Here is a 23,024-nt window from a genome sequence, read left to right as displayed (position 1 = left end):
GACATACCCCAAGCGACTTGCAGCTGTAATCGCAGCAAAAGGTGGCTCTACAAAGTATTAACGCAAGGGGGCCGAATAATTTTGCACGCCCCACTTTAGATTTTTTTATTAGTTAAAAAAGTTTCAAAAATCCAATAGATTTCGTTCCACTTCACAATTGTGTCCCACTTGTTGGTGATTCTTCACAAAAAATAAAAATTTTATATCTTTATGTTTGAAGCCTGAAATGTGGCAAAAGTTTGAAAAGTTCAAGGGGGCCGAATACTTTCGCAAGGCACTGTATGTTAAAGTGGTTGTAAACCCTTACAAACCACTTTGACCTACATGTAAGCCTAGATTAAGACTTACATGTAGGTCCAAGATATATCTCCTAAACCTATATGGTTTAGGAGATATTTGCCCGCAAACAGGCACCGCTGTCTACGGAGCATGCGCCGTAGACAGCGGCGCGCAGGCGCACTGAGCGCGGCATTCTCAACGATGGAGCTGCCGCGCGTGTCGGCTCCCGTGCGCATGCACGGGAGTGACGTCATCGCAGCTTCGCCGAATGACAGTGGCGGAGCTGCGAGACCCCACCGAGAAGATGGATGCGCCGGACTACAGGGGACAGCGGTGACTTCGCTGGCTCCTGTGTCAGGTAAGTGACACATAATGGACTACTATGCGATGCGATGCGATGCATAGTAGTCCATTATGCTTTGCCTTTGCAGGGAATGAAAGAGGAAGTAAACTCATCAGGGTTTACTTCCTCTTTAAGATTTCTAGTACCGTAATATTCTAGGGAAAAAAAAAAAATAGATTTTTACATGTAGGAGCGAAGTGTGAAAAATGACCCGCATGGAAAGTGGTTAAAAAAATAAAAATAAAAACTGGCTCCTAAAATTTTTATTTTAGCTGGCTCCTAGATCAAAGCAAAGCAAATGAGTCTGCCCTGTTTTAAACAAGACATGGCCTGTCATATTTTCAATATTGGTGCCAAAATTTCACAATTTCTGCCGGGGTATGCAAACTTTTGAGCACAACTGTATATAAATAATGTAAATGTGTCCATATATAAAAAGACATTTCTTTACAAAAAAAAATCTTTTTTTTTTTTTTTTTGTGTTGTGTCGGCAGCGGTTTCTTCTTGAAAGTATTTGTGAAGAGCGGTGAGGATGGACCTTTGCCCCGGGCTGAGAGAGGACAAATCCCGTTCTCCCAGGTAATACAAAGCTGGAATTATTCAAATGAATTGCTGTATTATGACTCCGCACTATAGATCCAGGGATCCAAATTGCATCCCGCCGCCGATAAAAGTGATCTTGTGGCGAATCCGCCGCAGAGACCACCATTATCGGAAACCGGACCGCCGGACGACGAGGAGGATCGAGTCCTTCTCCTTCCTGGGTATGAAGCTGAGTGAGGGGAAGATGGTCCCCACCCATCTCCATACCATAGCAGGGCAGAAGCAACGTCAAAACATCACCATAGCTCTTAAAGAAACATTTTTTTATTGCATTTTAGTGTAAATATGAGATGTGAGATCTTTTTGACCCCAGATCTCATATTTAAGAGGACCTCTCATGCTTTTTTTCTATTACAAGGGATGTTTACATTCCTTGTAATAGGAATAAAAGTGACACCATTTTTTTAAATTTTTTTAAAACAGTGTAAAAATACAAAATAAAAGGTAAAATAAATAAGAAAAAAAAAGAAAAGAAAATTTTTTCAATGTGCACCGCAGGGATGTTTACATTCCTTGTAATAGGAATAAAAGTGACATATTTTTTTTTTTTTTAAATAGTGTAAAAATAAAAGGTAAAATAAATAAGAAAATAAAAAAGGAAAATATTTCAACGTGCACTGCAGGGATGTTTACGTTGATTGTAATAGGAATAAAAGTGACACCATTTTTTTTTTTTTAAATGGTGTAAAAATAAAAGGTAGAATAAATAAGAAAAAACAAAGAGAGAACATTTTTTTAAACGTGCTCCGCAGGGATGTTTACATTCCTTGTAATAGGAATAAAAGTGACACATTTATTTATTTTTTTAAATAGTGTAAAAATACAAAATAAAAGGTAAAACAAAGTGATTTGAAATATTATGTATAAGAAAAATATTTTTTACTGTTTTTTGTAAATGTGGAAAACGAAATAAAAAGTGTTTTTAAACAAAAGGTAAAATAAATAAGAAAAAGAAAGAAAAAAAAACATTTTCAAAGTGCACCGCAGGGATGTTTACATTCCTTGTAATAGGAATAAAAGTGACACCATTTTTTTTTTTCTTAAAAAAGAACAGTGTAGAAATAAAATTTTAAAATAAATAATAAAAAAAAAAAAAAAAAAGGTTTTAACTGCACCCCGACCCGCCGAGCTCACATGAAGAAGCGAACGCATACGTGAGCAGCGCCCGCATATATAAACTGTGTTCAAACCACACATGTGAGATACGGCCGAGATCGGTAGAGCGAGAGCAATAATTCTAGCTCTAGACCTCCTCTGTAACTCAAAACATGCAACCTGTAGAATTTTTTAAAACGTCGCCTATGGAGATTTTTATCGGTAAGTTTGTCGCCATTCCACGAGTGGGCACAATTTTGAAGTGTGACATGTTGGGTATCAATTTACTCGGAGTAACCTTATCTTTCACAGTATAAAAAAAAAATATTGGGCTAACTTTACTGTTGTCTTATTTTTTAATTTAAAAAAGTGTTGTTTTTTTTTTGCAAAAAAAGTGCGCTTGTAAGACCGCTGCGCAAATACGGGGTGACAGAAAGTATTGCAATGGCCACCATTTTATTCTCTGGGGTGTTAGAAAACCTGTCACCCTTTTTTTTTTTTTTTTTCTCTTAGTACCATGAAAACTTGTCAGAAATTATTCATGCTATTTGCAGAGGAAGGAGGCAGCAGACAGAAATTACATTGAGACTGGATTCACACTGATGCGAATTTGGATGAGGGTTTCCCCCGCATCCAATTCGCATGACAGGAGAATGTGACCGACTCTCTATGGAGCCCGGTTCACACATCTCGGGGGTGGCTGCGGCCCGAATTGCAGAAAGGTCCTGTGTGTCTTCTGCTCCATTTCAGGTGTGAATTCAGCCAAAACTTCAGACCTGATTTGCACCTGACACAGTGAACGGGTACGCCCGGACCCCTTGCTGTGAGCCGCAGCCACAGCATATGTGAACCCAGCCTTAGAGCTCTGGATTGAGGCAAATACACACCATAGGGGGATAAACTATAATATGTCTGAGGTTTACAACCACATGGTCTCAGCTTGATGTAAGTGGGGATTTTGATAGGGACCCTAAGGTAATGAGGGGCTCTGAGTGGGGACTCTCATTATGGGTGGGCTCTGTTAAGGGACCCTGATGTAAGGGGAGACTCTCTTAAGGGACCCTGATGTAAGGGGAGACTCTTTTAAGGGACCCTGATGTAAGGAGGGGCTCTGATGGAGATCCTGATGTAAAGGAGGACTCCTATGGCAGACTCTGATGTAAGGGGAACTCTGAGACCCCGATGCAAGTGGGGACCCTGATATAAAGGAGAACTCTGATGAAGACACTGATGTAAAGGTTGACTCCTATGGCAGACCCTAATGCAAGTGGGGACCCTGATGCAAGAGGGGCTCTGTTAAGGGACCCTGATGTAAGGAGGGTCTCTGATGGGGACTCTGATGTGAAGGAAGACTCCTATGGCAGACTCTGATGTAAGGGGAGTTCTGATAGAGACCCTGATGCAAGTGGGGACTCTGATGGGGACCCTGATGCAAGAGGGGCTCTGTTAAGGGACCCTGATGTAAGGAGGGTCTCTGATGGGGACTCTGATGTGAAGGAAGACTCCTATGGCAGCTCTGATGTAAGGGGAGTTCTGATAGAGACCCTGATGCAAGTGGAGACTCTGATGGGGACCCTGATGCAAGTGGAGACTCTGATGGGGACCCTGATGTAAGGAGGGGCTCTGATGGGGAGCCTGATGTAAGGAGGGGCTCTGATGGGGAGCCTGATGTAAGGAGGGGCTCTGATGGGGAGCCTGATGTAAGGAGGGGCTCTGATGGGGAGCCTGATGTAAGGAGGGGCTCTGATGGGGAGCCTGATGTAAGGAGGGGCTCTGATGGGGAGCCTGATGTAAGGAGGGGCTCTGATGGGGACCCTGATGTAAGGAGGGGCTCTGATGGGGACCCTGATGTAAAGAAGAACACCTATGGCAGACTCTGATGTAAGGGGAGTTCTGATAGGGACCCTGATATAGAGGGGAGTCTCAAACGGGGACTTCTATGACAGACTTTGATGAAAGGGGGGCTTTGAAAGGGATCCTGATGTAAGGAAGGACTCCTAAGCTAGGCTCTGAATAAAAGTGGGACTCTGGTAGGGCTTTTTTTATGGCCTGCAATTATTTGTAAATTATATAGTGTGGCCCTGAAAATGTTGGAGACCTTTGATCTAAATAATTATTAGTTAAACCCTAACAATGAACCTCTTTTTTACACCCCTTTGATCTGTTAAAGTTACCATTTGTTTTTTTGGGGAGTTTTTCTTGCACTAAAAAAAAAAAAAATCCAATCTGTTGATCCTGCCAGAAATTCCGAGCTGTCTTGTGTCCCCTGCACACATCCGGTACATCAGAAGTCACACTTTGTTGTTCATGTCAGTTTGTTTCAGAAATTAACAAGGAGTGCCAAGCTTTCGCCAAAGAGTCCGGGGCCACCCTTCCCGAGTCCTTCTCCCTGGAGCCCGCCTTCCAAGACCTCTATCAGAATGGTGGCATCAATAAGCCCATGCTGAAAGCTGCTAGGGCCCTTAGACAGCACGGTAAGATCTGCTGCTTTTATGAAATATCTGAAATGTGAACTTTCTGTAATCGTTCCTCCTTTTTTATTTTCTTTCTTCTTCCTTCTTTTTTTTTTATGTTTTATTAACATTTTTCTTTTTCCGTACAAACAACGGAGCAGATATGAAGAACCGATGCGTGACCTCTGACATTAGGTGATGGTTAGCACGCTGTGTGGCTGTCATCAGATTTCCAGTGATGGCTCTGTTTCCTGGAAAGGTTTCCAGGTGACTGAATTTTTAAAGTGTTTTTAAAGCTTGTCCACATTTGGTGGTATGTATTATAGTCAACCCTTTGAGGAATGGTCATCTCTTCCATGTAATATCCATTCTACTACCAAAGGTGGTCTAGGATCTTGGGATCAGGCTCTTGGTCGCATTAAGGAGATGTGGAAGTAATGATTTCTTATACTTAGCAGAAGTGTGTTATGGAATAACAGGAGCTAAGGGTCACGTAAGAGGGTCACAGTGATGATTTTTGTTATTTAGGTCCATAAGTTGTTCCCAATAGAGTTTAATGCTTGAGTCCTGCTGCTAAATATGGTAGGGTGCTGTCAGCCAGTCCACATCTTCTACATAACAGGAAGGTGTGAGTGTCCTCCCTACTTAGGCAAACTGGGTCCCTGCCTACTTCAGGAGCCTGGGTTCCTTCCTACTTATGGATCTTACCTTCTTTGGAGCATTTCATCCATCCGTACTTGGGAGCACTGGGTCCCTACTGACTTGGGAGCACTGGGTCCCTACTGACTTGGGAGCACTGGGTCCCTCCTGACTTGGGAGCACTGGGTCCCTACTGACTTGGGAGCACTGGGTCCCTACTGACTTGGGAGCACTGGGTCCCTACTGACTTGGGAGCACTGGATCTCTATCTGCTTGGGAGCACTGGGTCCCTATTTGTGTAGGTGTACCAAGTCCCACTTTGCTTTGCTTAGGAGCACTGAGTTCCTCTCTGCTTAGGAGCATTGGGTCCCTACCTACTAGGAAGCACTGGATCTCTGTCTGCATGGGAGCACTGGGTCTCTATCTGCTTGGAAGCACTGGGTCTCTATCTGCTTGGAAGCACTGGGTCTCTATCTGCTTGGAAGCACTGGGTCCCTATTTGCATAAGCGTACCAAGTCCCTCTATGCTTATGTAGTGGTGTATTGCCACTAGTAACTAACATCCACTATATCACCCTGTTGCTAGACCTCCATATATATCGCTTTTGAGACAATGAACAGTCATTTTCTTTGTTTTGTTTTTGTTTATTGGGGGGATATAACTTGGTTGCGGGGAAAGGATATATGGGATTCCCATAGAGCGAATTACTTTGCCATCATATTAATAAATTAGAACTTTGTTTGAGCCTTGAAGAAATGATGCACATGTATAACATCTACAGTCTCTTCCCTGTATCACCATGCAGATTATTGCTCCTCCTCTGCGTAAGTCCTGCAGACTATTGCTCCCAGGAATCCTTCCCTCCTGCACAAACATATTCTGTAGCACATTATGCTTCTTGACAGATCCTCTTCTATGTGCAAAAGAACCCACTCTGAATAGTCTCTAATGCTGACTCTGATTAGTTGCTGCTACTAGGCCAGAGGTCTGCAGTACCTCTCCCCAGAGGCCTTGTAGTTTAGTAGCATGTGCTAAACGGTGGACTATTGTTCCCAGCTAGTCCAGCTTGCAAATCCTGTGCCCGCGGGCAGCATCGATTTGACACTATTCCCCACAGTCTCTCCTCTGTTCCAGGAATCCTCAACTATGACCGTGTAAAGATGAGGACTTCATCCATGACCGTGATAGGATGAAGTTACCTCCCAGACTTCCTGGCATGTCTCCACATCCAGCTCTCCACTGTGGTACACTCACCGACCTTTCTCTGCCCCAAGTCCATGATGGAGAACTTAACTGGACCGTAACATTCCAACAGCTTCTCCTGCCCCTCTGCTGCAGGAACTCCACATACATGACCATGTAAAGATGAGGACTTCACCCATCACGGTGTAAGGATGAAGTTCCCTCAGTTCTCCTGGGCCTCCTCCCGTGATCGGCGCACCCCCCCAGATGGGAGTGCCCTCCTGCTGCTGTCTAGTACTCCATTCTCCACTTCTCCCGGCCGACAACTCTTTCCAGTTGCCTGTTACCTCCGTTTATATGGGAGGCCTATAAAATAAAACAAGTGGAGAGGTGCCTCTGGGTGCAGTAGTTAAAATACCAAATTTATTAGGCAACAAATTGTGCACTCACATTTAGGGAAGAATAGCGGGCATTGTATACAAGTTTCCATGGACGTTTCCCCCGGGATGGAATCTGGCCATCTGATCAAGCTGTTCGTTTTGTTGTTGCTTCCGAACGTTGGAAATGCCGGCTTGCGGAAGAACGGCCTCAGAACGAGGCATGGGACTCTCTATATGGGAGGCCTGCCTTCTGCCAATTCCATTTGGGGATTGTTCAGGGCTCCTCGCATGAGCTGCCTGCCACTCCAGTTCTTGGCCCTGCTCCTCTTCCAGAACATTCTCCCTGGAAGCAAGGGAGGCGCCTCTGAACTAAAGTACAAGTGATCACACCCACTGCTACACTAACCAATCCCTGTCCCCAGATCAAAAACAAACAGGCCTAGCCTGAAGCATAGGCCTGCCTAAATTTACCTGTACTGACAGTTGCTTACCATAAAATACTCACTCTAGCACCTACCTATGGTAGAGGGTGTTACATTTAGGAGCATTGGGTCCCTATTTGCTTGGGAGTATTGTGTTCCTGTTTGCTTAGGAGCGTTGTGTCCCTACCTACTTTGAAGCACTGGGTCCCTACTACTTAGGAGCACTCTGTCTCTATCTGCTTGGGAGTACCTATTTGTTTAGGGGCAATGAGTTCCTCTATGCTTAGGAGCACTATCTCCATTTTATTCTTAGGAGGATCCCTCTTTGCTCAGCAGCTGTGGGTCTCTGTTTCCTTAGGACCATTGTGCCAAGAGTTCGAAATTGCTCTTCCAAATGTTAGTATTTATGGAAGAGCGGCGGGTTAACAGAAGAATTTTGGTTCAGTGTTCCTCAGAGGTGGTTCCTGTTCACAATGGGCCAGGCATGAGCCTTACCACTTAATTCACCTTTATGGAAATTGAGCTTATTCATTTAGAATGAATGATACATTGGAGGTGAGCCATGATCAATAGAAATGTCAGATGTCCTTTCCAATTGTATGGCTTGCAGAAAGGAAATGAGGATATCAGTTGTGTATGAAGGAAAGGAAATGTCCCCATCTGTTCGGGAAGGTGTTCTTTATGGTGCTAGCAGTGAATTTGTGGGATGCTCCACTACAGGGGTCTCCAAACTTTCTAAACAAAGGACCAGTTTACTGTCCTTAAAGAGGAAGTAAACCCTTATGTTGTTTTGAGCCAAGGAAGCTACCATCTTGGCCTCTATTTAATCTACAACTGCCATGATGCAGCACATGTGATCATTTAAAACGCCAGCCATTGGATGGTTTGACAGTTTGATTGAGAGCACAACCAATGGGAGTGTCACATTTCCTCCACTGTTTTTCTTAAACTGTTAAATGGATGGGTTTTTCCTTCCACTTTAATACTTTTGTGGGGGCCGGACTATGGTCAATTGAAGTAGAAAAGGTCCTGATGTCAGTGGAAAAATACAATGCCCCATTGTTGGTATCCGTGGATGAAATGGTCTCTCAAGGGCCGGATAAAATCAAGCAAAGGGCCGCAGTTTGGAAACCAATGCTCTACTATATGAGATAACAGCTACTTGAAGTGGACCTAATGTCGAAGTGGACCTAATGTCAGAAATATATATTTTTTTGTTAAGGTTACCAAATTTTCAAAATGACATTGGAAAACACTTAACTGACCATGCCCAGTGTTACATCACACCTACAAAATAATGTTCCTATTTGTAACCGCACCCACAAAACCATGGCCCTATTATTTTAATACACCCCAAAATGTTCGGCACAGACCTTTGGAACAAAAGGCAGACCTACAAGATGTAAAGACAAAAACGTGGGTACAACCAAATTGCGGTAACAGTGGGAGGGGCTTAAAAGGGTTTGGTTAAATATAACTGGAGCCTACCCTGCTATGGGCAAAGGACGTTGTAGTAGAATTTTTATATTAAACAATGTATTTCATATTAATCTGCATATGTTTTATTGATGATATAATTATTCATAATATTATATTGTGATTAGTGTATTAGTAGTGAAATTATCATCAATATTATTATTAGTTCAATATTAAGAAAAGTTATTCATTTATAGAAGTTCATACAATACTAATTTATAACCACTTCAGCCCCAGATGGATTTGCCCCCTTCCGGACCAGGCCATTTTTTGCGGTACAGCAGTGTGTCACTCTAATTGCGTGGTCGTGGACGTTGTACCCAAACAAAATTTATATCCCTTTTTTTTTTTCCCCAAAAATAGAGCTTTCTTTTGATGGTATTTGATCACCTCTGCGCTTTTTTATTTTTTGCGCTATAAACAAAAAAGAGCCACAATTTTTGAAAAAAAAAAATATCTTTTTGCTATAATAAATATCCCAATTTAAAAAACAAAAAAAATAAAACAATTTTTTTCCTCAGTTTAGGCCGATATGTATTCTTCTACATATTTTTGGCAGAAAAACACAAAAAAAAACCCCACAATAAGCTTGTATATAGATTGGTTGGCGCAAAAGTTATAATGTCTTCAAAATAGGGAATAGTTTTTTTGGCATTTTGTATTATTATTATTATTTTTATTTATTTTCTACTAGTAATGGCGGCGATCTGTGATTTTTAGCAGTAATGCGATATTGCGGCAGACAAATCGGACTGACACATTTTTGGGACCAGTGACATTTATACAGCAATCAGTGCTATAAAAATGCATTGATTACTGTATAAATGTCACTGTCAGAGTTAACACCAGGGGGTGATCAATCAAGATCTTTGGCATCAACTCATCTCGCTGTGTTTGGAGGAGGAGGAACACTGACTATGACCCCAAGAACACCACTTCCACCGTCAAACATGGAGGTAGAAACATTATAGTTTGGGGGTGTGTTTCTGCTAAGGGGATGGGACAACTTCACTGCATCAAAAGGAATGATGGACAGGCTATGTACCGTCAAATGTTGGGTGAGAACCTCCTTTCCTCAAGCCAGGGCTTTGAGAACTGGCTGTGGATTGATCTAAGGCACCATTCACACCTGAGCGTTTTATAGCTTGAAGCCTGAAGCTACAAAACGCTGGAGGGGAAAAAATCGATTATTCTCAATGGAGACGGTTTACATCTCCCCTCCAAGTCACCTGAAACCGAACGCCTGAAGCTCAAACAAGTTCTGGACCCTTTTTTGTCGCTCGAATCGGGAAGATTTGGGTGTTTTTACTTATTTTTACATTGGTGACCTTTTGCCCTGCAAAATCGCGGCAAAACGCAGTTAAAAAATAACGCCGCAAAATCGCGGTAAAAATGCAGTAAAATCGTGTGATTTTCTGCCTGCAAACGCTATGCTCAGGTGTGAATGGGGCCTAACAGCATGACATCGTCTGTTCCCACCCCCCATTCTGTCCTGCTGGGCTGCATGCTTGGATAAGGGTCTGGTATGGATTCGGATTTCGGGGGGGGGGGGGGTCCCACGTTGTTTTTTTCTAACATTTTTCTACTGCCAACACTTTTTATCTTTACATTCATCTGTCAGCGGGGGAAGCCAGCTGACAGATGATGACTCATAGTCATGGTCATCGGCCCGCTGCTTAACAACCAGCTATTTCTTCACACAGAATTCAAATCGGTCGATCATTTTTCGACCAATCCGAATTCTAATCATTCTGAAAAGTTGGAATTCATTAATTAGTTTTCATTTATTTATTTTCTATAACGAAAACAAAAAGAAATTTAACAAAATCGAAACTAAACAAAACGAATTCCATAACGAAACAAATCTATCTGAAACTAAACCAATTTTTCCGTTATGCACATTTCTAATATACAGTATATACTATGTGTTATATAGTTATATTGAGAGATATAGTGTGTGTGTGTGTGTGTGTGTGTGTATGTATATGTATATGTGTATATATGTGTGTGTGTGTGTGTGTGTGTGTATATATATATATATATATATATATATATATATATATATATATTATACACACACCATGCAACCTTAACATAGCCCATTGTTAATTTTTTGTACCATACTTTGTTTGCAGTGGGCCAACAAAACCTCAAAATCGTAAGACCCCACTTGGTAAATCAGATACCCCACGGTACATAATGTATGGAGTACTATATTATATAAAAAAAAAAAAAAAAAAAACTACATATAAAATATAAAAATGTTCATAGTATAGTACTCAATAAGTACTGTGGGGTATCTGATTTTCTTAGTGGGGTCTTATTATGATTTCGATGTTTTGTTGTCTGCAAAGTATGGTGCAAAAAAATAACAATGGGCTATGGTAAGGTTTTATGGTGAGTAACTTACTTTTTATGCATATTTTTTGGTGTTTCGGGCACATATTTTCTAAAATATAAAACTTTAAACACCAAAAAAATATATATAAAAAAGTAAGTTACTCACCATAAAACCTTACCATAGCCCATTGTTATTTTTTTGCACCATACTTTGTTTGCAGACAACAAAACATCGAAATCATAATAAGACCCCACTAAGAAAATCAGATACCCAACGGTACTTATTGAGTACTGTACTATGAAAAATGTTATATTTTATATGTATTTTTTTATAATATAGTACTCCATGCATTATGTACTGTGGGGCATCTGTTTTTTTTTTTTTTTTTTTTTTTTTTTTTTTAGTGGGGTCTTCTTATGATTTTTATGTTTTGTCATCTGCAAACAAAGTATGGTGCAAATTTTATTATATATATATATATATATATATATATATATATATATATATATATATATATATATATATATATATATGTGTGTTTTAAAGTTTTATATTTTAGTAAATATGTGCCTGAAATAACTGTCTCTGCCTGTCTTCTGCACACTTGGTGTTGCATCTCGTGAGTGAGGGCCAAAAGTTCTCATTGCCTTCCTAGTAGGACAAGGTTCAGCGGGGGGGGGGGGGGGGAGGAATGTGCTCATATACAATAAGCGGAAAAATAAATAAATATCAGTTAATAGATCAACTGACATGCATGAACGATTTACTTAAGTCTGTCACTGGTCTCCATGTGTGTTTTGTATGTGTCACCCTGAAACATTCCTCTCTGTAAATCCAATCAGTGCAAATCTCCGGTTACAAGGCCACTATATAGCATGGTTTGGAGCAATGGACCTTGCACCTGATTAGAGTCTGCTTATGTCAATACCTGTTATTTAAATCTGACCTCCAGCCTTTCCTTTTGTCTTGCATGGTTGTAGCGGCTCCTCTCCAGTACTGAAATGGCCTTCTCTGATTTCACTGCACACTGTTAACTTCTCTAAATGTACATTAGAAGCTGCAGCAAGTCCGAGAGAGCCCACCTCATGGAGGCTCAGCATCACATGTGGGTGTTACCTAATTTGGTCTGCATGCAATCTCCACGCCAACCTTGTCTCTGCAGTTGGTAGCAGAGATGAGGACAGAATTCCTCCTCCAAATCCTGCATTTCTTTGTGCAGCTGTGGAGAGGCTCGCCTTTGCCCCGCCCCGCACCTCATCAGTCGACAGCAGAACAGAACTTCTCCTCCAGATCCTGCGCCTCTGTACAGCCGTAGCACCCCCTTGTCTCCACATCCTCTGGTCTCAGCATTCAGCAGATTTTGCCTCCCCCCCTCCTCTGGTCCTCCTCCAGACCCTGCACTTTCTGCTTCACAGCTCTGCCCCCAGCTTCTTCCTGGCAGCAGTTGGTAGCAGAGAGGAGGACAGCATTCCTCCTCCAGATCCTGCATTTCTTTGTGCAGCTGTGGAGAGGCTTGTCTTTGCCCCGCCCCCCGCCTCATCAGTCGACGGCAGAACAGAACTTCTCCTCCAGATCCTGCACAGCCATAGCACCCCCTTGTCTCCACATCCCCTGGTTTCAGCATTCAGCAGATTTTGCCTCCCCCTTCCTCTGCTCCTCCTCCAGACCCTGCACTCTCTGCTTCGCGGCTCTGCCCCCAGCTTCTTCCTGGCAGCAGCACTAAGTAATTGGGGTAAACTGTGATGTAAGAGAGGCTGCAGTCTTCATGGCAAGGTTGGGGTGCTCTAGTTTTTCAGACACAACCGGCTGTCCAGACATACTGGGAACAGGTGGTCAAGTTCGTACATGATGAGATGGGCTCCCCCCTGACCCTATGCCCCAAGCAATGCTTGCTAGGGATTCTCCCTGAAAACGAACAAAATAGATCTCTTCACATATTCTTGCAGGAGTCCCTATTCATAGCCAGACTGCTGGTGGCTAGGAAATGGATGCGGGTGGGCGTGGGATGACTGCGGTCAGTCAGGTCTTACCCTACAAGAGCATTTTTTACAAACATAGGGGTTGCCCAGCTAAATATGAAAACATTTGGGGTCGCTGGCTGGAGTCCCCACTGACGACGGCCCCAAACTAAGGGCATAGGAAGAGTGACCTTTACCACAATAAACACCGCATTGTCAACGTAATACCTTGTCTTAACGACATCAATACAGCGGCAGACACCTGCTTTAGCAAACTACTTATGCCTCCTGGCAATGAGACATACTCCATATAATCTGTATCTGTATATTGCCTGTAAAATCGAATCTCAATACTGACCAGTTAAATGTAAATGCTATATGATGAATCTCACACAATGTATGCACACGTTGCCATATCCTATGTTTATTTGCTGTTATTATGCAGAACCAGAAATAAAAGTTGTTTCTTGATTAAAATGGTTTTCCAAACTTTTTACAAATTAATATGTGAAAAGTGTGGGGGTACATTTGTATTCAGCCCCCCCAGAGTCACCCCCTTTCACTGCAATTACAGCTGCAAGTCTCTTTGGGGCTGTCTCTACCAGCTTTCCACATCTAGAGAGGGACATTTTTGCCTATTCTTATTTTCAAAATAGCTCAAGCTCTGTCAGATTGGGTGGAGAGCGTTTGTGAACAGCAATTTTAAATTCTTGCCACAGATTCTCAATTGGATTTAGGTCTGGACGGTGACTGGGCCATTCTAGCACATGAATATGTTTTGATCTAGATCAGCCTTTCTCAACCTTTTCAACATGGAGGAACCCTTGAAATAGTTCTCCGGTCTCGGGGAACCCCTGCTAAAAATTAGAAATCTACAACTCAGGATACATTAGTGTGATGGTCAGTGGGAAGAATGGTCCTTACACTTGTGGTCATTGGGAAGAATTACCTCCTTACACATAGCTAAAAAGATCAATGGAGTCAGTGGGAACTTATCTGAGAGGCAGAAATTGCCCAATGCTGAAGGAACCCCTAGCAACCTCTGGAGGAACCCTGGGTTTCCACGGAACCCTGGTTGAGAGTAACTGATCTAAACCATTCCATTTTAGCTCTGGCTGTATGTTTAGGGTCGTTATCCTGCTGGAAGGTGAACCTCCGCCCCAGTCTCAAGTCTTTTGCAGACTCTAACAGGTTTTCTTCTAATGCCGCGTAAAAACACGAGCAGAATGTCCGACAGAAAAAGTCTGACGGAAGCTTTTCATCGTATATTCCGATCGTGTGTATGCCTCACCGGACTTTCTTTTTTAAAAATTCTGAAGGACCTAGAAATGGAACATGTTCTAAATATTTCCGACTGAACCAATTCCTATCGGGAAAACTGCTCGTCTGTATGCTGATCCGAACGGACCAAAAACGACGCATGTTCTGAAGCAAGTACGAGGCAGAAGCTATTGGCTACTCTCTATTGAACTTCCTTTTTCTAGTGCCGTCGTACGTGTTGTATATCACCCCGTTCTTGACGATCAGACTTTGGTGTGATCATGTGTACGCAAGAGAGTTTCGGCGGAATTCCATCGGAACTCCTTTGGAAAGACCTTCAGAGTTTATTCTGACGAGAAAACCGGTCGTGTGTACAGGGCATAAGATTGCCCTGTATTTGGCTCCATCCATATTCCCATCAACTCTGACCAGCTTTCCTATCCCTGCTGAAGAAAAGCATTCCCACAACATGATGCCACCACCATGTTTCACAGTGGGGATGGTGTGTTCAGGGTGATGTGCAGTGTTCGTTTTCTGCCACACATAGCGTTTTGCTTTTAGGCCAAAAAGTTTAATTTCAGTCTCATCTGACCAGAGCACCTTCTTCTACATGTTTGCTGTGACCCCCACATGGCTTCTCACAAACTTCAAACGGGACTTCTTATGGCTTTCTTCTTGCCACTCTTCCATAAAGACCAGATTTGTGGAGAGCACGACTAATAGTTGTCCTGTGGTCAGATTCTCCCACCTGAGCTGTGGATCTCTGCAGCTCCTCCAGAGTTACCATGGGCCTCTTGGCTGCTTCTCTGATTAATGCTCTCCTTGCCCAGCCTGTCAGTTTAGGTGGACGGCCATGTCTTGGTAAGTTTGCAGTTGTGCCATACTTTTTCCATTTTTGGATGATGGATTGAATAGTTCTCCCAGAGATGTTCAAATCTTGGGATATTTTCTTATAACCTAACCCTGCTTTAAACTTCTCCACAACTTTATCCCTGACCTGTCTGGTGTGTTCCTTGGCCTTCATGATGCTTTTTTTCACTAATGCCGCGTACACCCGACCGTTTTTTCCATCAGAATAAACTCTGAAGACTTTTCCGACGGAATTCCGCTGAAGCTGTCATGCGTACACATGATCACACCAAATTCCGACCGTCAAGAATGCGGTGACGTACAATATGTACGACGGGACTAGAAAAAGGAAGTTCAATAGCCAGTAGCCTATAGCCTCCGTCTTGTACTTGCTTCAGAGCATGCGTCGTTTTTGGTACGTCGGAACAGCATACAGACGAGCGGTTTTCCCGATAGGAATTGGTTCCGTTGGAAAAATATACAACATGTTCTCTTTCTAGGTCCGTCAGAATTTTTGATGTAAAAAATCCAATGGGGCATACACACGATCGGAATATACGATGAAAAGCTCCCGTCTGACTTTTTCTGTTGGAAATTCTGACGTGTGTATGGGGCATAGGGTTCTCCAACAAACCTCTAAGGGCTTCATAGAACAGCTGTATTTATACTGAAATTAAATTAGTGGACTCTATTTACTAATTAGGTGACTTCTGAAGGCAATTGGTTCCTCTAGATTTTAGTTACGGGTATCAGAGTAAAGGGGGCTGAATACAAATGCACGCCACACTTTTCTCATATTTATTTGTAAAATTATTTGAAAACCATTTATCATTTTCCATCCACTTCACAATTATGTGCCGCTTTGTGTTGGTCTATCACATAAAATCCCAATAAAATACATTTACGTTTTTGGTTGTAACATGACAAAATGTGGAAAATTTCAAGGGGTATGAATACTTTTTCAAGGCGCTGGATCGTTTGGTGTTGAGGCTAAATCATTCAGTTTTAGTCTCCTCTGACCATAACACCTTTTTTCCATGTGGCCTCAGATTCTTCATGGTGATTCCTTCCTATACCCACTGTATTTTCTTTATTCAGAAGGTAAAAGTCACCTTTTACTGTTGTGCACGTGCAGGGAATGTACCAGGGTATCATTGTTTTGACCCGTTCACTTTCCTCCTACACTGCAGGTTTTAAGACTTGTGTGCTCACCAACAACTGGGTGGACGACAGCGCGGAGCGACGGCACACCGCGGACCTTCTCTCCATACTGAGCCGTCACTTCGACATGGTGATTGAGTCGTGCCGCGTGGGAATGAGGAAACCCGAGACTCGCATATATGAGTACGCTCTGAAAATGCTGGAAGCCGAACCTAAGGAGGTGAGAAGAGATTTGGTATTACAGAAGTTGTACCTGTTTATCTGCAGCCCTCTCGTCTCTACATCCATGCAAAGTCCAGAATTTCTAAATTTATAGGAAAATCACCGGATGCCTGTCCCCCCAAAAGAAGCTCTTGTACTTCTTTTGGGCGACAGGCATCCCGTGATTCTGTTCACGTGTTTTTGCCACGATTGGCGACCAACGGAAAATCGTGCTGTGTTTGGGGTGCTTTTGAAATTTTGAAAGCAAGCGTGGAACTTTGTGTGTCACAATTGTGTACACACGATTGGAATTTCCGACAAGGGATTTTGTTGTTGGAAAGTTTGAGATCCAGATCTCAAATTTTGTGTGACGGGAATTCCGATGCAAAATGTCCGATGGAGCCTACACACGGTCGGAATTTCCGACAAAAAGCTCTGATTATTAAAATATTAAATTTTTCACTGCTAGCCTCTATTAGAAGTTGTATTTAAAAACGAGCGCTGAAAATACTGAATATCAGCTGTCTTCAGGCCGGTCACGTGACTCGCGGCCCCCTTTCCAGCTCCGATGGGTGGCTTTTGCGGAGGAGATGAGGGGCCACATGATCTCCCTCTGATGTCGGAGGGAGATTACGGCGCCTCCCGCAGAAGACATCTATCAGAGCTGGGAAGCGGCCGCCAGTCACGTGACCGGCCTGAAGACAGCTGATATTCAGTATTTACAGCGCTCATTTTTAAATACAACTTGCACATTGTGCTATGCCAGCCTCTAATAGAGGGGTTGGCATAGATTTATAATAATGCCTTAACAAACACTTTAAGCTTTGGCAAAAAAAAATCCTGTAACCTGATTGTTTTCTATGCACCAAATTTTGCACTCTTCAGTTTAAATCAACTCCTCTGCCCACCCCTACCCAAAAAAGTCTCTGTCCTAAAATAAAAATAAAGAAATAAATAAAAAAGGGGTCTCCAAACTTTTCAGTACGGGGGCCTCATGGTTTATTTTACACATTTTCATGGGCCAAAAATAAATCGGTTTTATAATTACCGTAAATGAATAAAAGTGAAATGAATGAATACAATTTACTTGGAGCCTTTTTCATAATCAGCATGTCATGATTCAGGATAATAGCGAAAGAACTATAGTAAAACAAAGCAAACAAATTCAATATAAACTTGACCTCATCAGATTCTCCCCTTATATTGGGGTCCCCATCAGATTCCCCCTTATATCAGGGTCCCCCATCAGATTCCCCCTTATATCGGGCTCCCCATCAGATTCCCCTCTTATATCGGGCTCCCCATCAGTGTCCCTCCTTACATCAGGGTCCCCATCAGTGTCCCTCCTTACATCAGGGTCCCCATCAGTGTCCCTCCTTACATCAGGGTCCCCATCAGTGTCCCTCCTTACATCAGGGTCCCCATCAGTGTCCCTCCTTACATCAGGGTCCCCATCAGTGTCCCTCCTTACATCAGGGTCCCCATCAGTGTCCCTCCTTACATCAGGGTCCCCATCAGTGTCCCTCCTTACATCAGGGTCCCCATCAGTGTCCCTCCTTACATCAGGGTCCCCATCAGTGTCCCTCCTTACATCAGGTCCCCATCAGTGTCCCTCCTTACATCAGGGTCCCCATTAGATTCCACCCTTACATCAGGGTTCCCATCAGAGTCCCTTTCTTACATCAGGGTCCTCATCAGATTCCCCCTTAATTCAGGGTTCCCATTAGATGTCCCCCTTACATTATGGTCCCCATCATGGCCTCCCTCACATCAGAGTCCAAATTGAAGTCATCCTTACATGAGAATCAGCATCAGAGTCCCCCCAGTTACATGAAGGTTGCCCCTGACATCAGGGTCCCCATCAAAGTCCACTTGCATCGTGGCTGGGAGTCTGGAGAGCCCTGGACCATGACTATAAGAAGCAGGTCTGGATGGAACACGTGCCACCCTCTTGTAGATACTGGGGCAAACACATGATTGGTTGTCTGGATGTTGGGGATACAACAACTTTACTGCTGGGGAAACCTTGGCTGGAGACTGAAGGGTGTAGAGGTTCAGAAGAGACAGAGACCGTAAAGTGACCTAAAGACCTGTGTGAGAGACCACTGACCCTAGCTTTGAACCTGATAAAATCTTGCGGTGGGCCGGATTTGGTCCCTTGGCCATAGTTTGGAGACCCCTGTACTAGACCGTGGAGTCTAGTGTTGTCTTGCCAGTAACCAAAGCTCCTCCTTTGCCTCTCTTCTTCAGCGCTGCCATCTTGAATTTGAATGAGATGCATGCACAGACACGCTGTGAGTCTCTGCCAGCTCTCCTTGCATGTACCAGATTTCACGGAACTAGCAGAGACCCCACCGTTGTGTGAGCGACATCTCAAATCTGACTCCACGGATGGCTATGTTTACACGTCCCCATGAGGCAGTTGTGTGTGTCTGTGCATGCGTGGGGGAGAGGGATTATTCATCATTCTGGCCTAGGCATTCATTTAAAAATAGTTAATACAACTCTTTCTAGGGCTGTTTCCTGTCCCGGTGAGCGCTCTCACGTTGAACGGTCTTATTTCTTTCAGACCATCTTCCTCGATGATATCGGTGCTAACCTGAAGCCGGCCAAGGAACTGGGCATCTCCACAGTGCTGGTCAGAGACACAGAGAAAGCCTTGAAGGAGCTGGAAGAGTTATCAGGAGTCCAGGTAACGATCATGGTGGCCTATGTTGCCTATTTCCCTGGTGCCCAAGCTGGGGCCTTCGGGTCTTTGGTATATGATGTGCGGCTCTCGGACCTCAGCAGTCTGTAGTGAAAATATTGATTAGGGTAATAGCATTGATCTCTACTAGTCTCCATGTAACATGTTCCCAGTTTAATATTGTCTTCTGCAGCATATCTCCAGCCAACAATGTATCCTGTCCTCTCTAACCCTCATTTCCTCTATTAGGTCTGCAGTCTCTGGTTATCCAAACAAGCATTGCATATATTGAACATTTTGTGCCGCCCTTTGGTGATGTCAGGGGCCTCATTTGAGGCCCCCTTTAGTTCAGGAGTTGACAACCACTGCTATAAAGTAAAAGTCTTACTGCCTGCAAAGTTGTTCTTTTTTTGTACTAGTAAAAAATGGCATTTGGAAGCTTATTAGTTGGCATGACCTGTGCGGACAGTTTTGGCCTCTGTATGTTCAACAGAGTCATTTTATGCAGGATTACAAAGGTTATTTTTTATCTTTGGCAAATAATTTATTCTTTGGGAATCTAATGATGCAATCAATCAAATTGACTCTCTTCGAGCATTTTGTCCTTTATTTCCCATTTGTACAGCTGGAGGCCTCTGTGCCTGCTTATTCCCCCAAGGCCATCCCATTCTGCTTATTTTGATTTGTGCCTGTGCCTGTGTATTCAGATTTTGATTTGCTGCCTGTGTCATGGAAATTACTACTGAGTGGGGGATCAGCAGAGCTGGGAGTTTCTACTGAATGTGGGATCAGCAGAGCTGGGGGTCACTACTGAGTGGGGGATCAGCAGAGCTGGGAGTGGAGTCACTACTGAGTGGGGAATCAGCAGAGCTGGGAGTGGAGTCACTACTGAGTGGGGGATCAGCAGAGCTGGGAGTGGAGTCACTACTGAGTGGGGAATCAGCAGAGCTGGGAGTGGAGTCACTACTGAGTGGGAGATCAGCAGAGCTGGGAGTTGCTACTGAGTTGGGGGATCAGGAAAGCTGGGAGTCACTACTGAGTTGGGGGACCAGGAGAGCTGGGAGTCACTACTGAGTGGGGGATCAGCAATGCTGGGAGATGCCACTGAGTGGTGGATTAGCAGAGCTGGGAGTCACTACTGAGTGGGGGATTAGCAGAGCTGGGAGTCACTACTGAGTGGGGGATTAGCAGAGCTGGGAGTGGAGTCACTACTGAGTGGGGGATCAGCAGAGCTGGGAGTGGAGTCACTACTGAGTGGGGGATCAGCAGAGCTGGGAGTGGAGTCACTACTGAGTGGGGGATCAGCAGAGCTGGGAGTGGAGTCACTACTGAGTGGGGGATTAGCAGAGCTGGGAGTGGAGTCACTACTGAGTGGGGGATCAGCAGAGCTGGGAGTGGAGTCACTACTGAGTGGGGGATCAGCAGAGCTGGGAGTGGAGTCACTACTGAGTGGGGGATCAGCAGAGCTGGGAGTGGAGTCACTACTGAGTGGGGGATCAGCAGAGCTGGGAGTGGAGTCACTACTGAGTGGGGGATCAGCAGAGCTGGGAGTGGAGTCACTACTGAGTGGGGGATCAGCAGAGCTGGGAGTTGCTACTGAGTTGGGGGATCAGGAAAGCTGGGAGTCACTACTGAGTTGGGGGACCAGGAGAGCTGGGAGTCACTACTGAGTGGGGGATCAGCAATGCTGGGAGTCACTACTGAGTGGGGGATTAGCAGAGCTGGGAGTCACTACTGAGTGGGGGATCAGCAGAGCTGGGAGTGGAGTCACTACTGAGTGGGAGATCAGCAGAGCTGGGAGTCACTACTGAGTGGGAGATCAGCAGAGCTGGGAGTTGCTACTGAGTTGGGGGATCAGGAAAGCTGGGAGTTGCTACTGAGTGGGGGATCAGCAGAGCTGGGAGTTGCTACTGAGTGGGGGATCAGCAGAGCTGGGAGTTGCTACTGAGTGGGGGATCAGCAGAGCTGGGAGTTGCTACTGAGTGGGGGATCAGCAGAGCTGGGAGTTGCTACTGAGTGGGGGATCAGCAGAGCTGGGAGTTGCTACTGAGTGGGGGATCAGCAGAGCTGGGAGTTGCTACTGAGTGGGGGATCAGCAGAGCTGGGAGTTGCTACTGAGTGGGGGATCAGCAGAGCTGGGAGTTGCTACTGAGTGGGGGATCAGCAGAGCTGGGAGTTGCTACTGAGTGGGGGATCAGCAGAGCTGGGAGTTGCTACTGAGTGTGGGATCAGCAGAGCTGAAGGATACTACTGAGTGGGGGATCAGCAGAGCTGGGAGTTGCTACTGAGTGGGGGATCAGCAGAGCTGGGAGTTGCTACTGAGTGGGGGATCAGCAGAGCTGGGAGTTGATACTGAGTGGGGGGATCAGCAGAGCTGAAGGTTACTACTGAGTGGGGGATCAGCAGAGCTGGGAGTCGCTACTGAGTGGGGGATTAGCAGAGCTGGGAGTTGCTACTGAGTGGGGGATTAGCAGAGCTGGGAGTCACTACTGAGTGGGGGATCAGCAGAGATGGGAGTCACTACTGAGTGGGGGATCAGCAGAGCTGGGAGTCACTACTGAGTGGCAGATCTCGGCCATGTGATTAGGCAGGCCTTCCTCCTCCAGGAGTAATACCCCAGTTAGAGACATCAGAGCTGGGTGATGAGGGGTAATGCTGAATGTATTCCCACGTCTTTCTAAAACACAAAAAAAGACTATAATCTTTATATCATTACAGATCCTGGAGAAAGAAGAGATCCCACCAATCGCAGCAGACCCGGACAATGTCTCCCATGGCTTTGTTTCAGTAAAGGTAAGATAGGGCAATGTCACCCCCCCCCCCCCCCCCCCCCCAAAAAAAAGCCATAATACTACAGAATGTGGTAATAAGGGGCCCTGTAATTAAAAAAAAAATAAAAAATTCTGTAGGTAGTGTCGAAGCTTGCTGCTATCTCCTGCTCCCCACACATTCCTATTGGTCCATTTCTATAAAGGGCAGCCTCAATGGCCAATAGGCAGTTGCAAATGGAATGAAGAGGCAGGCTAGGCGGTCAGGATGTGACGACTTGGCATTCAGCCACTAAAGTAAGTTATTTGTATAAAAGATGACTTCGACCTGGCAACATTTAAAGGCTCTCCTCTGTCAGAATACAATACCACACCAGGAAGGATTCCCCGATTCAACTCTACTGTGTGGATGGGGAAATTGGATAGATGGTTGAACAAAATTTTTATTTTTTTATTGTATGGGCTACCTTTAGTGTCCAGTAGTTTAGCAAAAGACAACTGGGCAGGGCTGACACCATTCAGTCCACAAAAAAATGGTGTTGTCAACGCCCAACTATCTGAGTACATTTCTACAGGTCAACAGATCATTTTCTGCACATGCAGGGTCTTCAGAGGGATAAAGCGAGGGCAATTTCCACATACTCTATAGCAAAGATACCTGTGTGTGATTGAAGCCCAAAAATAATTCTTCTACCTCTAGTGTCAGTGATAATATGTTCAATAATAGTGCAAATGATGTTTATAAACCTACATGTGATAATTGTTTTTTCAAATTCTCCATTGCCACTGAACAATGCAGCTCACCTAGTTGGTAGCAGTGTACAAATATAAAGCAGAAAGGAGATCACTCAGCTCTCGGCTCCTGCTGGCTATCCCGGGCCCATATACAATCTAGCCAGCCCCGGGAGGAAGGGATGCTCAGGGAGC

The 23,024-nt window shown here is 44.3% G+C and overlaps 1 protein-coding gene across 1 annotated transcript in view; it reads left to right on the top strand.

Annotated features, from left to right (window-relative positions):
- Positions 1–23,024, top strand: part of EPHX2 (epoxide hydrolase 2) — a 185,634-nt gene that overhangs the window by 11,077 nt on the left and 151,533 nt on the right. The window contains exons 2-6 of the mRNA XM_077489223.1: positions 1,117–1,201; positions 4,635–4,794; positions 16,472–16,662; positions 19,213–19,335; positions 22,048–22,122. Of these exons, the coding sequence (XP_077345349.1) occupies positions 1,117–1,201; positions 4,635–4,794; positions 16,472–16,662; positions 19,213–19,335; positions 22,048–22,122 (634 nt within the window). The remainder of the gene's footprint in view (positions 1–1,116; positions 1,202–4,634; positions 4,795–16,471; positions 16,663–19,212; positions 19,336–22,047; positions 22,123–23,024) is intronic.

Source organism: Lithobates pipiens, unplaced genomic scaffold, assembly GCF_037356315.1.
Source record: "Lithobates pipiens isolate NorthernLeopardFrog02 unplaced genomic scaffold, aLitPip1_a1.2 Scaffold_18, whole genome shotgun sequence".
NCBI lineage: Eukaryota > Metazoa > Chordata > Amphibia > Anura > Ranidae > Lithobates > Lithobates pipiens.
This window is presented reverse-complemented; position numbering and strand designations above follow the sequence as displayed.